Source organism: Seriola dumerili, unplaced genomic scaffold, assembly GCF_002260705.1.
Source record: "Seriola dumerili isolate Sdu_G_001 unplaced genomic scaffold, Sdu_1.0 BDQW01000025.1, whole genome shotgun sequence".
Classification (NCBI taxonomy): domain Eukaryota; kingdom Metazoa; phylum Chordata; class Actinopteri; order Carangiformes; family Carangidae; genus Seriola; species Seriola dumerili.
Genome location: NW_019174280.1, coordinates 19,270,847 through 19,291,946, shown reverse-complemented (window position 1 = coordinate 19,291,946; position 21,100 = coordinate 19,270,847). Strand labels below are relative to the sequence as shown.

At 42.6% G+C, this 21,100-nt stretch overlaps 1 protein-coding gene across 1 annotated transcript in view; it reads right to left on the bottom strand.

Annotated features, from left to right (window-relative positions):
* map3k5 (mitogen-activated protein kinase kinase kinase 5) overlaps positions 1-19,348 on the bottom strand; it is a 64,847-nt gene extending 45,499 nt beyond the window's left edge. Inside the window, exons 1-2 of the mRNA XM_022766415.1 lie at positions 18,432-19,348; positions 1,357-1,496 (exon numbers count right to left, since the gene is read on the bottom strand). Coding sequence (XP_022622136.1) covers positions 1,357-1,496; positions 18,432-18,867 — 576 coding nt within the window. The 5' untranslated portion in view covers positions 18,868-19,348. The remainder of the gene's footprint in view (positions 1-1,356; positions 1,497-18,431) is intronic.
* Between the last annotated feature and the right edge of the window lie 1,752 nt (positions 19,349-21,100).

The window sequence follows — 21,100 nt, the reverse complement described above, 5'->3', positions numbered from 1 at the left end:
TGCTACACGCTGACTATACAGCACAGTGTGGCCGCTGGCCGACGATCCCTGTCGCCATAAGACTCCCCTTCACTACACAAACTACCTACTATAAAGGCGTCAGTGTTCCTCTGCTGCAACACGCCTGCAGCTGGAGGTTATTCGGTGTGTTCAGCCCGGGCCTCAGACTGCGTGAACCGCGTCTCGTCTGCTACACGGGAGCTATAAGACTCGCACTGTTGTCATATGCTGACGCAGCCAAAACAGCGTTCCAGCCCATTAAAGCAACAACTGGACATTTTAACATGAACACAGTTTTTTGTTACTCTCCACTGCAGATTCCTGTAACATAGTCGTGAATCAATCTATACTAAATGCATGCACGGAAAAAATGTTTGCATATCGTTGGGAATCATGTAACAACACTTAGTTACTTGCAGTTACGTTGTTTCCCCCAGGAAGTTGATTTTCAGAAACCACCAGAAACCAGAAACCTTATCTTGTAATACATTTAGCCAGTAGATGAGTCTAAGTGAGTGCTATTATTCTGTAGGCAAAACTGCCAAGAGGAATTGATTCTGTGGGTAACTGTTGCTTCCCGGACACACTGACTACAGCGCAGCCTGCGGCCTGATGCGAGTCTGTCATTCACTCTCAACATGGATAAATATATCAGAAGTATTATCAAAATAATCTGACGGGACAGAAAATATTACTGCTGCTAAACTATTACTAATTATACAGCATTTCGTTGTGTGAAGCTGCAGCTCTGTTCTTTTCCCCTGAAGGTTTTATTTTATAAGAAATGTTTTTTAATCTTTCTTTTGGCTTCGCACCGGGAACAAGATCAACCTGTTCCTTGTCTCATGGTCGAAACTTATGAAGTAACTAATGAAATCTGTTGATACGTTTTTCAAGTTCACAAACAATTAGTGCTGAAAACAGAAGCTCATTGGTGGAAGTTGAATCTTAAATGTAATCGAAACACAAAACACTACATAAAAACAGGTGAGCACGAACACCACTGACATCAAAAAATAAAAATACCACTTTAAATTAGTGGTTGATCACTAATTGAAAAACAAAACACAATTGTCTTTCGATGATAAACTCGATTTTCCCTCGGAGACCCAATTTGTTTTGCTCATCCACAACTAAATGAGGCCACCGCTGACTTCCCATCTCTAAATGTTTCATAAATGTGTTTCCTTCCATCAAATTATTGATGCGTTTATGTGCCGCTGTCACCAAATTACATTTCTGTCAATCCTACGTGCCTCATGCCTGCTCCTAAATAAAGCCTTTAATCACGACCATGTGTCAGGAGTGACGAGGGCGGCAGGATCGTCCCGGTTCCTGTTGGTAGTGACGGCTTACCTGCAGGGACTGGAGGGATTCGGAGTTAGTGTCGCAGTACAGGATGATGTTGTTGGCCATGCTGAAGCTCTCTCTGACTCCCAGGTGGTAGAAGAGCGAGGGCTGGCGGAAGGCGTCCGTCATCTCCACCACAGCAAGGTCTGATGGTGAGAAACAGGCAGGTGTTGTGTTAGGCGTCTGTCTCTGCGACAATAGTAATACAGATGCACTATGGCCAGGGGATTTTGGGGATTTATCAATCGCATATGTGATTGTTGAACATCTCATTCCAAAACCATGGGCATTGATCTGCAGCTATAAAGGTTTGTTCACACAGAAATTTGCGTAAATTCAAAAGGCACTGTGATTGCAAATAAAGTCAATGGAAAGACAGTATTAGATGCAAATTGTTGGTATAAAGATGGAAGCTCATTATTATTGAGTCCGGTTAAACCGAACCCTGGTTCATTTTCCCCCTTGGTACGATTCGTTCGGGCAGGTTTGAAAACAGTAATCGCACTCGGGTGGGAACCAAAAGACCCTTCCGAGGAGCTGTTCTCAGTCCCAAACGAACTCTGGAGCGGTTCGTTTTCGGTGCGAAAGAGTTCTGAGCTCGACCCGATCCCACTGGCAGGTGAACTCACGAGTCTGAGCTCAACAGTTCCTGTAACCTGAGATGGAATTTTTCTCTGTGTGAAAGCAAAGCGAACCAAGGGGAAAATGCTACAAGTTTATAAACTCATTAACTGAATCGGTTCAGAGCAAACGAACTTTAGGTGTGAAAACGCCCTTAAATATCATTGTATACTGTAGATTTCCTTTCATTGGAACTAATGGACCTTTTTCAAAACCATGAGAAACAGCCCAAGATGAAAAACATACTTTTGACCATATAGCGTGCTGCAGGGATGAATCCTAAAACCTGGAAGTAAGTTTGCATTTTAGCACTTCCAGGTTCCCTCGTCCTGAAATCAATGGCGTTTTTAACAAAAAATTTTTTGTGGGTTTTTGGTTAAATGCCTGAAATAAGGTCTGTGGTCAACACAAGCTCTAGACATTTTCACGTTAAATTCTATGACAAAAAAGGTGGTTACTAACAAGTGGCTAAATGAGACTACAGAGGTTGTCGGGGACGTGAAACGTTGTCACACGAACACGAAAACCGAGGTATTTACCAGTCCACCTTTACAGCCTCATTGTGTTTTTACTCACTTTGAACAAGTGACAAATGCTGCTCCAGAAGCCTTATCATAACACCTCTCCAAAACCTGTGCCAACAGCTCTTCTCTAAAAACCAATGATCAACACGTTAAAAACAAGAGCAGATTTTTGTATGAAATTTATACAAATGTAAAGAGTGTTGTTGCTAAAGTAAGAAACGCTTTTAGCAAGTTAAGTGTTTTTTTTTCAAACAAAAAAACAGTGATGCAATGTTCAAACAATTATTCAATAAATTGATTTGTTGACTGACAGAGAAAACTACAATTTTGATCAATTAAATGTGCTTCGTGTGTACGAATACTAATCAAAAATAAAATGTTCAGTGTAGCTTTAATCAAATGTGTAAACCTTAATGTAAAACCTGCATCAAATCAAATGGTGAAAGTCACTAACTGTTGATATGTGGTTTTCATTATAGACAACATCGACTGGTCTTTATTGCTCTGGGAGAGAGAGACACAGCTCTGAGGTCAAAGGTTAATGGACACATACAAAAGCACATCACGCATTTGTCACCAGTGGAAACTGTATATTGTGAAAGGTGATGCTCACAGCAGCTTTTATTGCAGTCTGTTGTCAGTGATAGATTCTCATGTCAGAGGGACAAGTGGAGCTAATTCAGAAGCACGCTCTTGAAAAACAGAATTACTCCATCGATGGTGGGGGCTCGACCCACCTTTTCAACACTGTCAATAAATGCAAACACAGTAAATACCACACTGACTCCAGCTGGACTCAGCCATATGATCAGGATCAATAGGTTAACAGAAGTAAATATTGCCGACTGTCACTCAAGCCAGCGGGGACCTACAGCTTCTGGTGAAGGGGCGGAGAGTTCCCAGCGCTGAGTCCGGCAAAACAGACTGCTGTGTTACCACAGAGCTGAAGCCATAGTCATATCACAGCCCAAAAAAAATCTCTCAAATCTTGTATTTAGAGGTTATTACGGTGGGTGTGTGGTGTTAAACACGCTCATCAACCTGTAGAATAAGCATGGCGGTGTTACGGAGACCCTCACATGAGGTGGAGCTGTATGCACGCCGTCCCCGAGGCCGCCTCCAGCCGCTGATGACAACAAAAACAAATCAACCCGGGGGCTGCACTCCAGTAATGACAGAGGAGCGCCACAGAGATAACACCGCACCCTGTGTTTTTCATCTGTTTCCAACTATCCGCCTCTCTGTGTCAACAAACAAATTACATGGAGCTTAAGAGCAGAGAATCTCTGATCCAGCCGACCGAGTCTTTTTCCCCCCTAATGCGTTGATTCAAGCATGCGCCCATCAGAGCGGGCGAATACTACTGCAGAAAAGCACCAAAACATTCAGTCATCTCAACACAATGGGGCGATTTAAAGACTTGCTCACACCATGACTAACTCAGATGATGGGTTGCTCTGCTCTGACCATTTGCAGGCGGTGCATTAGTCTCTGATGGTCCCTGTGTAGTGGTCTGGGTTAATTCTGCAGGTCTGAACAGGGAGTTTGAACATGTTTCTGATTGCTAAGGAGGTGAGAGGTTATTGTCAATGTTGTCAGTGCAAAACAGACCAAAGTTTACCATCATCTTAAAGCTTGATGACGTTTGAGAGACAAGAAATGTGTGGCTCAAGTCAAGTATCACTTTCTTATGTATCTGAAAATCACAAATTTGCCTACAATTGCTTTCAATCTCTGCAAAATATGACGGCCTCTATCTTTTCAATTACCTTGGTTACTCTTGAGACTTGGACTCGAGTCAGAATGAAGAAGGTAAAAATAAATAAAGACAGTGTCAGGCATATCCACCACAACAATATACCATAAATATCTAATTATTAAATCTATTACCTCAGCAAAGGAGAATATGTTTCCACCTGGGTTTGTTTATTTGTCTGCAGGATTACACAAGAAGTACTGAACCGATCTGCATCAAACTTGGCGGAGGGATTGGGGCAGGGGTCAGGTACGAACCCGTTACATCTACATTTACATATTTTTTCTTCTCTGAAGTCTGGTGTGTGTGTGTGACTTGGTCTCAGCTTTACTAAAACACTATTAGGGGAAAATGTTCAAACGCTCTGCTCAAAGGCATTTTGACTTGCACCTTCACATGCAGTTTGTATTTTAAGATGTGAGACTTAACTCGCCCCAAATTACTTAGAGCTGCACTTGTGTTTACAATAGATTAAATTCAATAAAAAAAAAAAAAAAAGATTAAATCACTGTCTAATGTAAAAACGGTCTTTGGTAATGTGTTGGTGTCTCTACAGCTTGTTCTGCTCCACTCGAGTGGCATGAAAACCAGTTAGATCAGAATAAATCATTCAATGACAGCATCCATGTGAAGACTCACAATTTGAATGCACATTTAACATCAAGCAGTCAATGTAATCCAGTGGCTCTGTGGCTGCATGCCAACACAACACAACACTGCGGAGAAAAGCCTATCAAAGGCAGGCTGATTGTAGTAGTGGAGAGCTTTTTGTCAGCGATGAGGGGCCTCTGCAGCTCTACACACTCCTCATCAGCACATGCAAATTCAACCAGGAACAGGCAGGTACTTGTTGCCGGCCTCAGAGATTCTCATCTCATCAACCTCCTTCCTCAACGCGAGCTTTGGAAAACAGCCTCACATTTTCATTACAGCCAAGTGGGCACAGGACAGGATATAAGGGATTTGAAGCTCCGCAGCTCTGTGCAGTGATGCGGACGATCAAGAGGGTTTTGTTCTCTGGATGAGCCGCCAGCATCTTCGCATCAGGATGCCTGCTCCCTGATTGAGTGCAAGTTAGGTTTCACTTTCTGACGTCTAAGGCGGAGAGGGAAAGTACACCTTAATCCTCACTTGGACTGACCTCTGCTTAACAACCACTTGTTAGTTCCACATCCGTGACGTATCCCTATCAGTGATATCATCAGTAAATCAGCTTGGACATTATTAAATGTCCAAACCAAGACTGACTGGCTCGAACGGGTGTATTTTGTTGGACTTGGCTGAAAGTAAACAATAGAAATGCTTTGTACACCATTCTTAATCTCACTACAAACCTTAACATTCCTGAGCAAACACGGAATAAAAGGCTATTTCTTTTCCTCCCTGCTCTTACTTGCAGGGAGGAAGATAAAATGCACACAAGGTGCAACTGAATGTCAACATCCAGACAGCATTGGTTGTCTGATGAATAAAAGATAGGCTAGTCTCATTTCTCTGGCAGGAGACCCATCAATATAACATCTGAGCAAGATTTTAATACAAACAGGCCATTAAAAGGCAACGGCGTAATATACAGATGTATTTTCAGTGCAGTGTTTTCAAGTGCAGATATGACTTGGGTGGGGCAATTTTGCATAGCTCTGCTTGAAAACCTCACCTGCTTCACGCGAATGGAAGTAAAATGTTTGCTGTTTGTCACAGGGCAGGGTTAATGTGGCTGTTGAAGAACACGGCCGACAGTGTGCGCACATGAAAAAAAAAAAAAAAAAGAAAGAAAGGGGGCAAAACACAAGCGAGTCTTGTTCTGCTGGGAGAGTTGAGAGGAGTAATCAGTTCTCATAAGTGCTTTGTACTCACAACAAAGCCCCTGAGAGCTGACAACGCTTGACTAGTGGCGTATGATGTCGTCAGTGTGGAGTGTGTGTTTCAGTCTTGATGCACATGTATTGAGCAATAATGAAGAAAGAGCACATCACAGGCTGAAATGAGAAGCTGCATATAGTTGTAGTACACCGCCACCTTCATCCTTTCCTCTCCGTTTAGGAGGTTCCATCTTTTTCTCGTCCTTTTGTGTCTCTTTCTGGTTGCTTTATCTGTTTGTGGTCATTTTGCATCTATATCTCGTTGGTTCACATCTCTTTGTAGTTGCCCTGCATCTGTTCTGAGTCATTTTGCTGCTCTCTGTCGTCACTTTCAGTCTCTCTGCAGCTATTTTGAGTCATTTCGGTCTCTTTGCCATTGCTTGGCGTCCATTTGTGGCAATTTGATTGGTTTTCCAACAAGTAATGTCAACAGTCACTTCAAACAGAGGCTCTGGCGCAGGGCCCTGACACATGCACCCAGTAGGCTTGTTCAGTAATCCTCCCAGGATATCATTACAGATGTAGCTACACTTTCATATAGAATTATTTTGCTCTTCCGTATAAAGGGGATGTTCTGTCTTTAACAGGAAGTAAAGCAATTGTTTTATTATATGAATTGAATGTGTTGCGCGTTCATTAGCTTTACATCCTCTTTTCGTTCTGGACAAGTGTTAAGTGAATGTTTTGATACTTTCATTTTCATGCATAACTTGTCTAATCTGCTTAGGCTGCTTAGTAGCTTGTGATGTTAGAGTGCATTGCTGAAACCTCTGGCTAACACGGGGTGACTTTGTTTATCGTGTTACATAAACATCGATACAAGAGATATTCCTCGCTTTGTCTGCGGCTGCAGGGAAGTTATGCTGGTATCTTGCATTAAAGTTCTGAAATGCAGCGCTGGGAAGTGTGGTTCTTGTCCGCTATACACATACAACTACATTTGCAAGAACTGTGTAAGTCTTCCAGTTGCTTCATGACAGGGGTTTTCTCGCCACATTAAGGACAACAACCTTGAATTCATGCAGACAAACCGCACAGAGATGGGAAACATCACACACAGTCAGCGCCTGTCATTTAACAGCAGAGCATCTGATTGTTTCTGGAGAGCATTCAGATGTCGTGATTGCTTACCAATGCAACAGCAGAGCTCAGTGCATGCCAATGTAACAGCAACACCTGCCAACATAGTGTTGACAGAAGGCTGCATAAAGCCAGTGAAGGAGAAAACTGAAGTCACCCAGCCCCCCCTTTTTACCAGGCTCTGCCATCTGATCGCATGTGCTCACCTTATCTGTCAGTTTAGTCTTTGCAATCACCTCAAATTAGTAGTAAACCAAGCATATCTCCACCAGGGAGAGATAAGACAAATTGTAAAAGAAAAAAAACAAACAACAATCGCAAAACATGCATAGTGATGCCCTGATAATCCTGCTACAGCTCCTACAGCAGGACCTGCTGCGGCTGACCAAAACTACATTGATTCCCTCGCCTACTGCTTAAAGCAGAGGAGGGAAAATAATTCAATATTCTCTCACACTGTTTGGCTTTCAGCAGCACTTGGCCTGCTGCTGCAGGTGCCTCAGGCCCAGCGGTGCCTCTGAAGGGGGAGAAAGAGGGAGAGGAGAGGGAGGGAGGCGGCGGCTGATGAGCAGCTCAGAAAACGGAGAGCCACATGAATTTACTGGGGATGATTTTGGTGTCTTTTGGCTCCTCTTTATAGATCCTTCTCAGCCCTCCCCAGAGTGCCTCCACCAGTAACACATGCTGTTTTTGGAGGGAGGGAAGGGGGTGCTGCTCAATATTATAATCACAGCAGGATCTAAATGGCACTGGAGACAGTTAGAGTGGGTATGGATTATTTCAGAAAGCCTATTTCTCTCCTGTGCACCGAGCCAAAGAGAAAGCACACATGTGGACACAAAGAAATCTATTTTAATGAGTGTAGGATGTTGAGAAATGTAAACAGTCGCTCCCCACAGCCTTCAGCTAAACAACACTGAGACAGTGTGCACCATCTACAATATGCATCCCTAAAGCTATACACTGTGCAGGCTAATGCATAATACAAAACAACTTCATTGTCCACTGTGATGAGTGTTTGTTTACCTCCACACCTGCAACTAACGATATCTGCAATTAAGTATTCTTAGCTCAAGGTTCACTTGTTTCTTTTTCCCAGAGCTTTTTTAACCATATCCCATGACCTTCTTCCACTTCATCAAGTTTCATTTGCTGAAGAGGGCTGTGAGATATGGTTGAAAACTCCATAAAAAAAGCAAGCAAGTGAATCTTGAGTTTAACTGAATGCTTTCTAGAAAAGTAGCAACACTATCCATAATAACAGAAAATTCCCGCAATGCAATGGGATGAGGACTTTTTTTTATAATACTTTTATTTTACCAGCGGCTTCACCAAACATCTCGCAGCACTTTAAACTGATCACACGGTGCAGGATCTTTCACAGCGACGTCTTTCAGCAGCTGGTTTAGCTACTTTAAGCTAGTATCAGCGTGGGAGGAGTAGTCGACCAAAAGCGTCACAGCTGGAGCCGGAGCCGGAGCTCCCACTCCTGACTTTGGCCTTCTCTGATTGGTTAGAAGAGCGAGGCTTGCCAGGCTGTTCAATGAGTCTTTCATAGCACCTCTCCACACCAAGATATGTTATGGAGCATATTTCAACTAAAACATGTTAGAGAAGAGTAACATACTGTCTCTTTAACGGGCTGTTTGATCCGATCCACATAGAGAGTGTTACATTTACAACTGAGGTGCCATTACTGAAAAAATAAACATGAACAAATAAATCACACCAGCCCAAAATATACCTCTGTACTGGAAACTATCAACTTTAGCATTTTTAAAATCTCGGGTGTTTTGTCATATCTTGTTTAATTTTGCTGAAAACTACTTCATTATTTTTCCCTTTATTATTTTCCGGTGCCACTACTCTACCATTCTAGAGAGGGACCTAGCAGTTCAAGAGAGGGACTAAATGTTTGCATGTGCAGGTATGTGCCCTCTTTTTGGCCTAACAACACTTCACATTTGTGAACATAAATAAAAGCACTGCAGTTACATTAGCAGCAGTGTTTCCAGTGGTCACCGTGGGGCCAGCTGTGAGTCCAGCTGTGAGTCCCCCTGTTTGACTCTGAGTATGCAGGAACAGGACAGGTACAGTTATTAAATAAAGCACTCGTCACAGTCACTTACATAACAACTCCACATAAGATGCTGTAACCATGGAGACTCAGCGAGGAAACTGCTGTAAAAAGATGTAAGTCAAACCATCAGTGGGTAGCACTTCAGATTTCCCCCCTTATCTGTAATGCTGAAGGAAGGAGCGAGGCTCGTGTTAGTGGAGCAGAGCGCAGTTGGAGGATTTCCCTGGAGCCCGGCCCACACCGAGGACACCAGGAGACAGTGGAAAGACTGTCTCCCAGCGCCACTGGAAACCATTTCCCACACTCAAGAAGTCGTCTTTTTCCTCCCCCTTAAAAAAAAAACAAAAAAAAAAAACCTTCGAGTAGTGTCCAAAGTCTCTGCCAAATTTCCAGGAACAGGAGAGGATGGTTGTTGTGTTCCTGCAATTTGTGGCAGCTGCATGATGATTACCTCTTGTGCTGCTTGTGCTGGAGAAGATGTTTCAATAGCAAGGGTCTGTGTGATGTGTTGTAATTCTTGTCATTTTCCCATGTCCACGAGGGTCTGCATGGAGCCTAAGATTGAGGTATTTACCCACTGATGTATAAACTGTGTACTCTGTGTTTGACATGAACGTGCACTGCATCCTCCCCTTACCCGTATCCTCATCTGTCATGAGATCAGAGCACGAGATAAAAACAAAATAAGGACCTGTTGAAGGAGATTTAACAGCTGTTTACTTGTCAGTCTTGTGAGTGCAGCATCAAACTTCATTCCTCTACTTGCCAACAGCTGTCTCCAGAAACATTCAAGTCCAAAGTTTTGACCTGGTAAATTACTGGAACCAGAAATTGTTGTTTGCTTGTGAATTCTTGAGTCTTGACTTGGACTTGCTGTCAAATATTTGAGATTTGAAATTTGTTCCACTAGATTTGAAAACAGCTCAGCAGAATAATCTCCTGGTTTTCCTACACAAAAATGTAATTAAATTGTAATTTACTTTGGAAAGTATGTCAGAAACTTCTTTTGAAGATGAATTATCTCATCAACTTGTCCTGGAAATGTCAAGGTTGTCAAAACTAGTGATGCAACAGCTGCCGGTAACAACAAGGTGGTGCGTGTTTGTCCCCCGGGGAGACTCAATCACTCACGAGGGATGACGTCTTTATTGTCGTCTTTTTGGTTTTTAATTTGCTTTCTGGCAACGCAGACTGCTTCTTCACCACACTTTCATTAAACAGAGGAAAGAACGGCCAACAAATACAAATTGGAACAAAACAAACACCATGGGGCACACGTGACAACGGACTTCTAACTGCCTCTAGAAGTGGTCAAACATCTATAATGAATCCCAAAATCAGGTTCAGCTACACATGAGGCCGAAAAGCCACGCAAAGTATAAACAGCCCATAGAAGCAAGCTCCCAAAAATACCACCATGGGAATGGAAGAAAAAGCACCATAGAAGTCTTTCAACTGAGCACTTCTGTCTACAAATATAGCTATTCTCCCAGAGGATAATATGGGAAATACTAGACAATGGTTATTCAGTATATTTGGATGCCCTGCCCAGCACAGAGATTAATGCTCTCTTTATTTTTAGACAAAAGTTTGCTTGAAAGAAACGACTATGATGCAGGAAATGAGACCAGGCTGCCAGTTGCACCGCTCTCCTGGCAGACTGGTTCTTTCTTCTTCTTTTTTTTTTTTTTGCCTCTGCTCCACTTTGTTGTCTTTTCACACACTGAGAGATTTTACAAACTGCAGTGCCACGGCCCCGAGGGGGAAAATAGCTGAGAACAGAATGTGAATTCAACCCGTGCTAGTGGGCTGGTTGCCCCGACTTGCCTACTTGATTTACAGCTTGCTTTTTCAGTGAAACTCAACTCTCTGAAACAGAAGGGGTTTGTTTTTATTCCAAGTAAACAATGTCTCAACCTTATCTCAGTTATTTCACATGATAGGATTGAGCAAGAGCTGCACTTGTTTGCAAACTGCTGCATTGAAATAAAGCTGTACACAGAAGGAATTAGTGAAGATTACACCTGAGCACCCTGAGTGGAATAGATCCATGTGAAACAGCAGAAACATCACATAAAAATCTCCTTAGGGGATATCTTGGTATTTTTACACCAATTGTTGAATTTGCCTACGGTGATTTCGAAGGATTCTTCGACCTTCAGGATCTCTACAGATTTTCAGTTAGTGATATTTCTCCCGGGACGGTAATACCTTTGATCCAGACTGAAATATCTAAGAAACTACCGAATGATGGGGAATTCTACTTACGTTAGTGCTACCCTGACTTTTTACTTTTCACTTATCCAGTCAAAATATCAACATCTACCTGATGGATTGGCATAAAATTTGAAGACAGACATTCACGGCTCCCTGCGATAAATCCGACAGAGTGTAGTGATCTTCTGACATTTCCTCTACTGCCACCATGAGATGCACATTTGTGATTTTAAATGAAATATCACAACACATATTGCATGGATTGCCCCTTAATTGACATATTTCTGTCCAATACTTTGGTTTATGATGATCAAATATCTGCAAAACATTCCCATCAGCTTCAGCTGTACTTTGTGTTTAATGCTAATCAGCAAATGTTAGCATGCTAACACGCAAGATTTCTTGCTGGGAGCAGGTGGTGGTGATTGTCGCTTGACACAAGCGTCGGCCATCATTACGTTTACAAGACAAGAGGTTGTAATACTCCCTCTGAGCACCGCTACATCTGATTGGAGGCTACAGTGAGTTGCTATCGGAAAATGACGTGACAGGCTGGGGCTAGCTAGTTAGCATGCTAACTTTAGTAGAAGAAAACACACAAGGAATGAATATGGATGCTGAACTCACAATGTTTCTTCTAGACTGGTAAGTAAACAGATGTTAATGCTAACATTGGCTATCTAGCAATAGCAAAATGTATAAATAGCTTCTTACTTTCCAAAGTTTTAATAAATTTACATTAAATATAACTTTATTGCAGTAAATAACCAGTAACTTGCACAAAATAACCAGAATTCACCCAGTAAGTTATAAGGTTGGGTTAATGTCAAGAGAGGTGTGTGGCGGCCTACAGTAGACATCTTTTTAAAACAACACACACTCTCTCTATAACTTGTGTTTATTGTAAAATGAAACCATTTTTTCTGCTGCCGCCCTAAAAAGGATTTTCCTCATTCCCACGAGCACCCATGCAAACACAAGAGTTTGTACTTGACTCTGTGACCTTTGTGGTGCATGTGCAGAATCACAACACAGACACAAGCCAGACAAGAGCTGCATGCTGGATGAGAGAGGAGCAAGTGTAAAGACAGATGAGAGACACACCTCTGTTAACTGACACCTGTTACAATCTTGTTTGACTTTGTCAAGTGCATGTAAATGCAAAGAGTGTTTGAGAACTAGTTGCATTCAGCGGTTTGTTTTATATGTATGTAGGAGAAGAAAACCACGGTGTAGTAACAGTTTTTCTGACTGAGAAGGAGTTGCGCTCTTTACAGAAGCCAACTGGTGTCCCTGCTTCCCCTGCTACACTTTTATGATTGGACTGAAAAACGCATTATGTATTGACAGTAATCCTACAGATCTTCGTGGCAACAAAACCCATTCACTACTTCCTGCTGCCTTACCACCATACTAAAATTGATATGAGTCAGTTCCCCTCTCACTCCCCACTGGTTTCTAAAGACGCTGGCTACCCACTCCTGCTGCCTTTTACCTCAAATGAACCCCTGATAAGACCTGAAAGGGAGCTCTGATACTCCGCCTCTCCACCTCCTGTCATTTTTCTGAGGAGCACTTAAGAGATTTAGCCTAGGGTTTATCCAAGAGTATAGTGCACTTACAACACGGTCTGTGTATATATGAAAAATACCCTTTTAACAGACTGTTTGATATTGAAATACTGTGCAGAGGGACATTGGGGATTAGTGTTATTAGTCTGAAGAACATGCAAAGATGTCAAAGCAAAAAAACCTGGAGTGATTACAGTGATCTCTGGTGTGTCATTGCCGGCAAATCGCCATTGTAACACGGATGTCACAACAATAATGAATGATGAAGAACTGATTCTTTGCTTCCGATTTGGAGTCTACACTATACTTCCTGTTGAAAAATATCAGCATGTAACATCATGACACAAAAAAAAGAAAGAAAAGTCTTTCCCTCACCGACATGCACTTGAGGTTCCGTTTCCGTCTGCAGCTACCTCTCCCGCCGAAATGAAGTCACTCTTCCCCAGACGCCAGCGAGTGGCCTGTGGGCTAATTCCTTCTGACCTTGTGCTCTCTAACCTCTGAGGAGCAGCAAAGCATGCAGAGTAAACAGAAGGGAGGATAAACAACTTAGCGGAGGGCCAGCTGATGGGATTTCAGAGCAGCGTGGCCTCTCTGTCGGGAAGCTGAGTGTACAGTCTTATGCTGGCGAATCCCAAGACGCTCTCAACAAGACGCCGTCAGCCGAGGCCCCAGCGATGTTGACACTGGACACCTCACCACCTTTGGGTCCACAGTTTAGATTTTATGCGTTTCACTTATTAGAAAACATGTCTAACCAAAGCAAGGAGGCAACAACTAACAGCAAATTTAATATAGAGACCTTGGTAGAAAATGAGCCTTTTCTGTAAAATTCACAATATCACAATCCACTTTCAGGGAAAAGGAAATCCTTGTGAAGTTTTTTGCATCAAGTTCAACTTTGGTGAACTTGAATTGACACATGAATTTTCAACATTCACCAATAACTCCAAAATTTAGGAAATTTTATTTAATCCTCCTGTCAGAGCATAAACTGCGTCACGGAAGAGGACGGTTTGCAGACAGTTCTCAGGCAGAAATCTATGGTATAAATGACTAAACTATGTGAACTTATTACCAAATGAGCTACGAAGCTAAATGACAGTTAGCGTTACGGTTAAGCTAAATGCCACGGGGAAATAAAGGAGAAATAAACTGCACAATACAAAAAGAAAATTGAAAGATATACCAGTGAGGGTTTAAGTGGCTGACATGCTTTCAAAAATATTTCTAGCTTGTGACTAGAGAGTTTTCAACAACGTGCTCCTCTCAGACCTTCTCAATATTACAACAAAGCGAAAACACAAGTGAGACAGCCTGAAAACAATTTGTGAGTTGTGTCTGTGCTGCTGGCAGAGCGCTGAGTGGCAGACTCCAGCTCTCAGTGCAAAACAAGAGGTAAGCAAACACTCAGACCGAGGCAATGCTGCTCTCAGAGTGCGCGCAATGAATTGTTCCAAAAAAAACCCCATTGTGCTCCCTGCAAATGACACAGTAACGCAACATAATGATCGACTGGAGAGATGAAGCTCCGCATACCACAGCCATGACCCAACGGCAAACCCGCTGAGAAAGGTGCAACAGCGTATGTCTGTACAATCGAGGTGTTTTTGAAACAAGGTATTCAGCCACTGTAGAAGTTCCATTCAAACATATGTAATTAGGAAATCTCGAGCATTAGCCAGCATCTCAGCACAAATTTATTTCATATGTGAATTAAATATATTCTATTATCAAAGAAGAGAAACAAATAATTCGCCTATAGCCTAACTTTGAATGTGTTTGTAGTAGCATCAGCATGTCAAATACGCCTCAGTATGATTTGCCCTTGTGTTATCTTCTTTTAGGAGAGTGGTTATATTGACCTAAACAATCCTCAGCTGATGCATCTGTCCACTCCATCTTGTTTTCAGTCCACACACAAGCTGCGTTACCAGGTGGCTAGGGGCAGTTAGCTCGGCAATTATTATGTCAATTGAAGTAATCATTGATGTAGTCATTTGAAAAACATACTGAGCTATATTCCGCTTGAGCGATTCACTGTCGCCGTGCGCTACAAGTCATCGAGCCGTCAATCCAACCCTCTTAGCCGCTTTCACCTGATCCTCCATCGAGATGATCGAGGCAGAAACAACTGAGAGCGCTGAATCCTCCTGACTCTGTGTCTCAAGTACAAGATGAGCCGAGGGAAAATCATTTTCTAAAACTGGTAGGAAGAAACTGCAAGAACACCTGTGAACAAATGCCGCAGTACGAAGTGTGGCTCTGATTTAAGAGCTGTTCTTTACGTCAGTCATATTTTCCAATATACAGTCTATGATGCAGCCATATTTGTTTGGATATGTTTAATTATTCTCTGATTCCTGGACTGTCGTCATTAGATTATATCCCCATCAATAGTCTCACCTACAAAGACTGCTGATTGGCTTGGCTTGGCTTACTCTCCAAAATATGAGATGTGATTCTCAATCCACAATTATTAGGCCCTTTTCAACAAACACACTAACCATCATGCACTTTGACCTTTGCCCAGCCACTGAATGTGTGCTCAGTGGTCAACAAACTTTGGGATTGTACAGTTTAGACGACATAAATTATATCAATGATTCATACTGATGGAGGAGCGAACCAGCAGCTATGACAGATGCTTTTTAGTTTATTGATTTTGGCTTCTGCTTTTTTTTTTTTTTTTTTATGACCTAGAAAAAAAATCTAGTTCCAGTGGAAGCAGCCACTCGCTGCCATAAAGACTCACTGTGTTGCTGCGTTTGAAATTGAATATATCTTTACGTCGGACTGTCGCAGCATGTAGGTCATCCGCTTTATTTTCTAACATCACTGTTGACGCGTATCAGTCAATAACATGTGATCACACTGTGAGTGACACACCGGAGCAACATGTTCAAACAGCTGATCGATTCGACTGTCAGCATTGAGAGCTGAAGGAACAGAGTCTGTGATCAACAGCTGTGCTTCCAAGAAAAAAAAAGAAAAACCTCTGATGAAAAATTACTGTTGGCAAAAGTTTGCATCTACATATTTCCCTAACGTATCCTGTGCATCATGGCCCGAAGGCTTGACTATCGGCCTCTGCCATCTCTCAGCCAAATGCCCTCTTTGTGCACAGTCATGTGAGGCCGGCATTTAAGGACAGATACCAGCAGCCTCTCGCTGTATTTGAATCTGGCAAATCATCTTTCCACAGCAACAGGCATGCACAAGCTTCCAGTCCAGCTCTGAGCTCATTGTTTAAAGGTTTTTGTTGTCTGGCCTTCGTATCTGCTACACACACACACACTTGCGCAGGAAGAGGATGAAGTAGTTTGTGTTTGAATAGATACAACAGCGTGTTTCTGGGAAAATTCCTTTCCAGCCTCCCATGTGGATTATGAGTAAATTCCACAGTAGTTCAGAGGAACACAACCAGATGGAAAAAAAAAAGGAGAACTTGATGTGTTTGTACAACCAATAATGTGATGTTATGACAAACAACAAGCCTGTCATGTGTCGAACAGGCACTTTACAACTGTCTGGTTTCACCGGTATGTTCTGACCAGGAAGGCATTTTAAGCTTTGATGTGGGTAAAACAAAAAACTTTTTGCATTAGAAACATATTATTGACATTATTTCTTGATTCAGGAGCTATTAAAACCTGGTTTCACTCTATCTCCAATGTATCTTCGACTGAATTTTCAGGTAAGGAGTAAAAATGATCATGAACGATTTTGTCATGCATAAACAGGAAACCTCAATAATGTGCTTCACATCATGTGCTGCTGTTGTCTTTGGGCCGGGACACTTATAAAAGGTAACTTCCTGGTTATTAAAAACATTTAAGAGTTTGTGTTAAAAGTGGGATAACTTTGGCTGAAAAGTCAAAGTTGTCCAAGATGTCTAGAATACACGAAATGTTTAAGTCACTCTTTGAATAGGATTTCAACATTCATTTCTTCCAGAGCTGTTTATAAGATTATCAGCTAAAATTGACTCAACAGGATTTCCGCGGCTGTATTTCAATATGAAGAGCAGGTAAGTGTTGAAATATGAGTCATTATAAAGCTGTTGAAACAATAATTGTTCATAACGCTCACTCTTCAATCCAACCAGTTTGAGTCTGGTTCCAACCTGGATGCTGACGTCTTCCTGGTAAATTACCTCCTTATTTCTGCTGCTGTGTCCTGTAACGTTGTTCTCTCCTTTATTCAGGCACAGTTTACGTTCTTAAACTTGTCCCTCTTGTTGAAAACTCTTTTTGATGAATTTTGACAACAATCTAGACCACAAGGTTTCACATTTTCATGCACGCTTGTCCTTCAGATGAAATCTCCTCTCAGCTAAAGTCGTCATCGTTTTTATCAGTGCACAATAAAGTGAGAAGAAACGGTTGTATTTGGGTGAGGTGTGAGATGTGGCCCCATTAAAATTTGATGAAACCAATATAGCTGCATCCTTGACACTCGCACTTTGGTATTTTGCTAAGGCGTTGCTCGTCACAGGCATCTGCAATATCTGCTGAACAGATCCTGATACCAAATATCTGAGGTAAATGCAAACAGTGGCTGCTGTTTCTGGCTCCTTCAGCTCTGTACATTACAGCTGCTTTTTATTTGACCACAGCCCCTGAAAGTTCTGCTTTCCAAACAATGATTTTTTTTTTTTTCTTCTTCGATGCTTATTATGCAACTGAACATTTCCAGTAGGATTAGGAGCCAAGTACTTCACATACAGTATGAATAAAAGCAGGGAAAGTGCTTCAGTCTGAGGGTTCAAGTTTGTTTCTCTGCTCGTAGATTCCAGTGGAAAGTCCAGCCTCATGGCTCAACCCATGACACTCCAGCACAACACTGGAGGCGCACAATGGAAGGGGGAAACTATGTGTGGGGGGAAAATATAACAATCACCCCCACATTTGTGGAGCAAATTAAACAACCCCAAATTATACTTTTTTTTTTTTTTTGCTTGGTGAGTTCCAACTTTGTCCAATACAGTGTGGAAATAAGTGTGACATGAAGGCTGCAGGCGCAAGTCCTGACATGCAGAGCTGAGGTGATGTGTATATGGTGCACAGAGCAACCTGTCCTGCAGGCAAACTGTTTCCAGGAACACAGGTGATACCTTTGACCCCTGAAACTAGTTTGGGAGAGAAGTAAGCATGGCTGTACCACATGCCAAGATGAAGTAATGCACTTCAGGCTGTCACTGAGGACTATTGATCTTCCAGTTTAATCATTATAATGGAGTGAAGATTAGGTTAAATCCTATGAAATGCATTTAGAGGATTGATCTAAAAATCCCAATAGGACAAAGATTGACCACATTAACAATGAGTTATATCCTGTCAGTCATAAGGCAGGGTGGTGGGGACTCACCTGCGTTGTAGAAGCGGTCCAGCACCGTGGTCTCCCCAAAGTCCAGTTTACTGAAGTTCACGGTCTCCAGCTTGCTGCCCACCGTGTCGCAGGCGTCCTTCAGACACTGCAGAGCCATGCTCTCCGCGTTATTCTGCTGGCTCGCCTCTCCGTTCACCACATAGGCCACCGTCACCGGCCTGTTTTTGCACGACTTCCCGGTGGACAGCAAACCTCCGCCGTCCATCGGGCAGCTTCCCGCGGTGGGGCTGAGCCCCCCGCTTCCGATCACCGAGTCCTGCCAGAAACTCCCCGCTGCGGGGATCCCGGAGGCGCCGCCACCTCCACCTCCCCCACCGCTACTGCTGCTGGTGCTTTCACCGCGGAGGCTCTCTATGCCGGGACAAGCGCTGAAGCAAGGCACCGGTAAGGATATCCCGTCCTGGTCTTGACTCATCTTGTTTCAAGTGTCACTCACTGTGTTAAAGTGTGGATTGTGATGAGCGGCTTCTCCACCAGTCCTCCATGGAGAGCCGGCGTTACGCGCGGCGGTTTCCCATGGAGCCTCTGCACAGGCAAGACGTGCGACCTTGCTCCGTTTCAACACAGGTAAACAGTCTGTTAGAGGCAGGGGTGCAGCTCCACATCGTGCTGCATGTTCGCTGACGATTGCACGCTCACAAAAACACTCGATAAAGCAGACGGACACCGCAGATTGGCTGGAGTCACGACACGGCTCCGAGGGGAGAAACAACAAGAGGAAAAGCCACCAAATCCGCGCATTCCTTCTCAGCTCTCACAACAAATCCACACACTTCCCAAAGTTGTAGCCTTCAACACCGCCGGTGTGTCTGCGCAGTAACGCCCACAGGAATCACCGATGTCACACCGAGTCGAAGTTGAGCGCAGTTAAAAGTCTCGCAGCTGCGCAAAGGCTCGTCATGTTCTCTAGAGGTAAAGTGGACCGTGCACGCGTCGAAGCTGCTTTCATGTGCAGGCAAGACCCTGCCCAGTTTCCACTGTTATCTTCCAGTCCACACTCACGCACTGGGCGGAGAAACAACAGCGGGAGTCTGGGGTAGCTGGGCGGAGACACGACGACCATATGTGGAGTTGTGTATCTCAGGGAAAGGAGCAGTACACTGAAAACATCACAAACAAGTTGCTCATTCAGAAGTATTCAATTTCTCCAAACGGCTGTCCAACCGATTACTCAAAATTAGAAATGATTATGTGACTAATTTATCAGCTGATATCACAAACAGGCCGCCAGAAAATGAAAGAAAAGACATTTTCAAGTCAAGAAAAAACAGCAATTTATCATTTCTCATTAATCTCCATATTAACTACATCATTTCATAATGTTGCAAACTGCATAGTTTGGTCCATAAATCTTGTTTGATCCAGATTTATTGCACAGTAAATTTGATTAATAATAAATATTCATTTGTGAAAAGTTTTAGGCAACAAGTTTCAGCGGCTCTTCAGTCTGCAGAAGCTGCACGGTCAGATGTGGATCTGTAGTTCACTTTGACAAGTGTTTAGAGTTCACTTCACATCTGATTCAGTCAGTTGATAAAGAGGCTGTTACCCTCTGTATGAATTGTCACCTGTTTCAACCTGGTACTTTAATCCTCTGCTGTCACAAGGAGGACACCTTGTGGTTAGGGCGTGATATTACAGCTCAGTGAGGAAATACAGATTGTATATACAGTATGAGGAGAAACATATTGGTACACAGGGGTAATAAAAGTATCTTTATTTTCTATTAACAAGCATCACATTTAAACCATACAGCAGACATGCATGGCTTTTATGAGGAAAGAGTGATTTCCTCTCTCAGGACAAGTGAATTTATAATCTACAAACCATTTGCTGGCAGGTGGGAAATACAATTTCGGTGCTAATGTCAAATGAGCTGCACTTAATTAAAAAAGAAGAAAGACAGAAGAAAGAGGCGACAAAACAAAATCACATTACCTCACGTGTTCTCACCTTTTTCACATGGAATAATTAAAAATAAATACATTTTTATAAACACAGTCTTATACTTCATTTCACCTCTTATGCTATGACTTTTTTCTCAGTGTGCAGGTATTTTTCTCTGTGAGACGTGACCGTTGATTTTGTCTACCAGCACCTGAAACAACTTCCTGAAAAGCCTCTGAAGCACTGTCTGGAACCCTTGTGCTGCTGTTGAATCCTACGAAAAGTAGTTTTTATTATGTAGCTGACCCTAATTGATATAAATGAGATGGACAAAATAACAGAAACACGTGCAATTCAGCAGCATCATAAACTGCAGCCTTCAAAATGACCCAGAAAAAAACAAATAGATAAAAATAGAATTACCGCCTCACTAGTTTTAGATTACATCCCTGTTTATCCAGGGTCATTTAAAATATTAACCATTTGTGTGAAATATTGTCATAATTACCGTGTGAAGTCTTAAGTAATGGCTAAAAGGTCTTTTCTGAGGTCACTGTGACCTTAACCTTTGACCTTTGGCCACCAAAATCTAATCAGTTCGTCCTTGAGACGAAGCGAATGTTTGCGCCGAATTTGAAGAAATTCCCTCAAGGTGTAAATCATGTTTTGTGAGGTCACCGTGACCTTGACTTTTGACCTTTAGCCACCAAAATCCAATCAGTTCCTCCTTCTTCATTTTACAATCCCTCCACTATGATTCA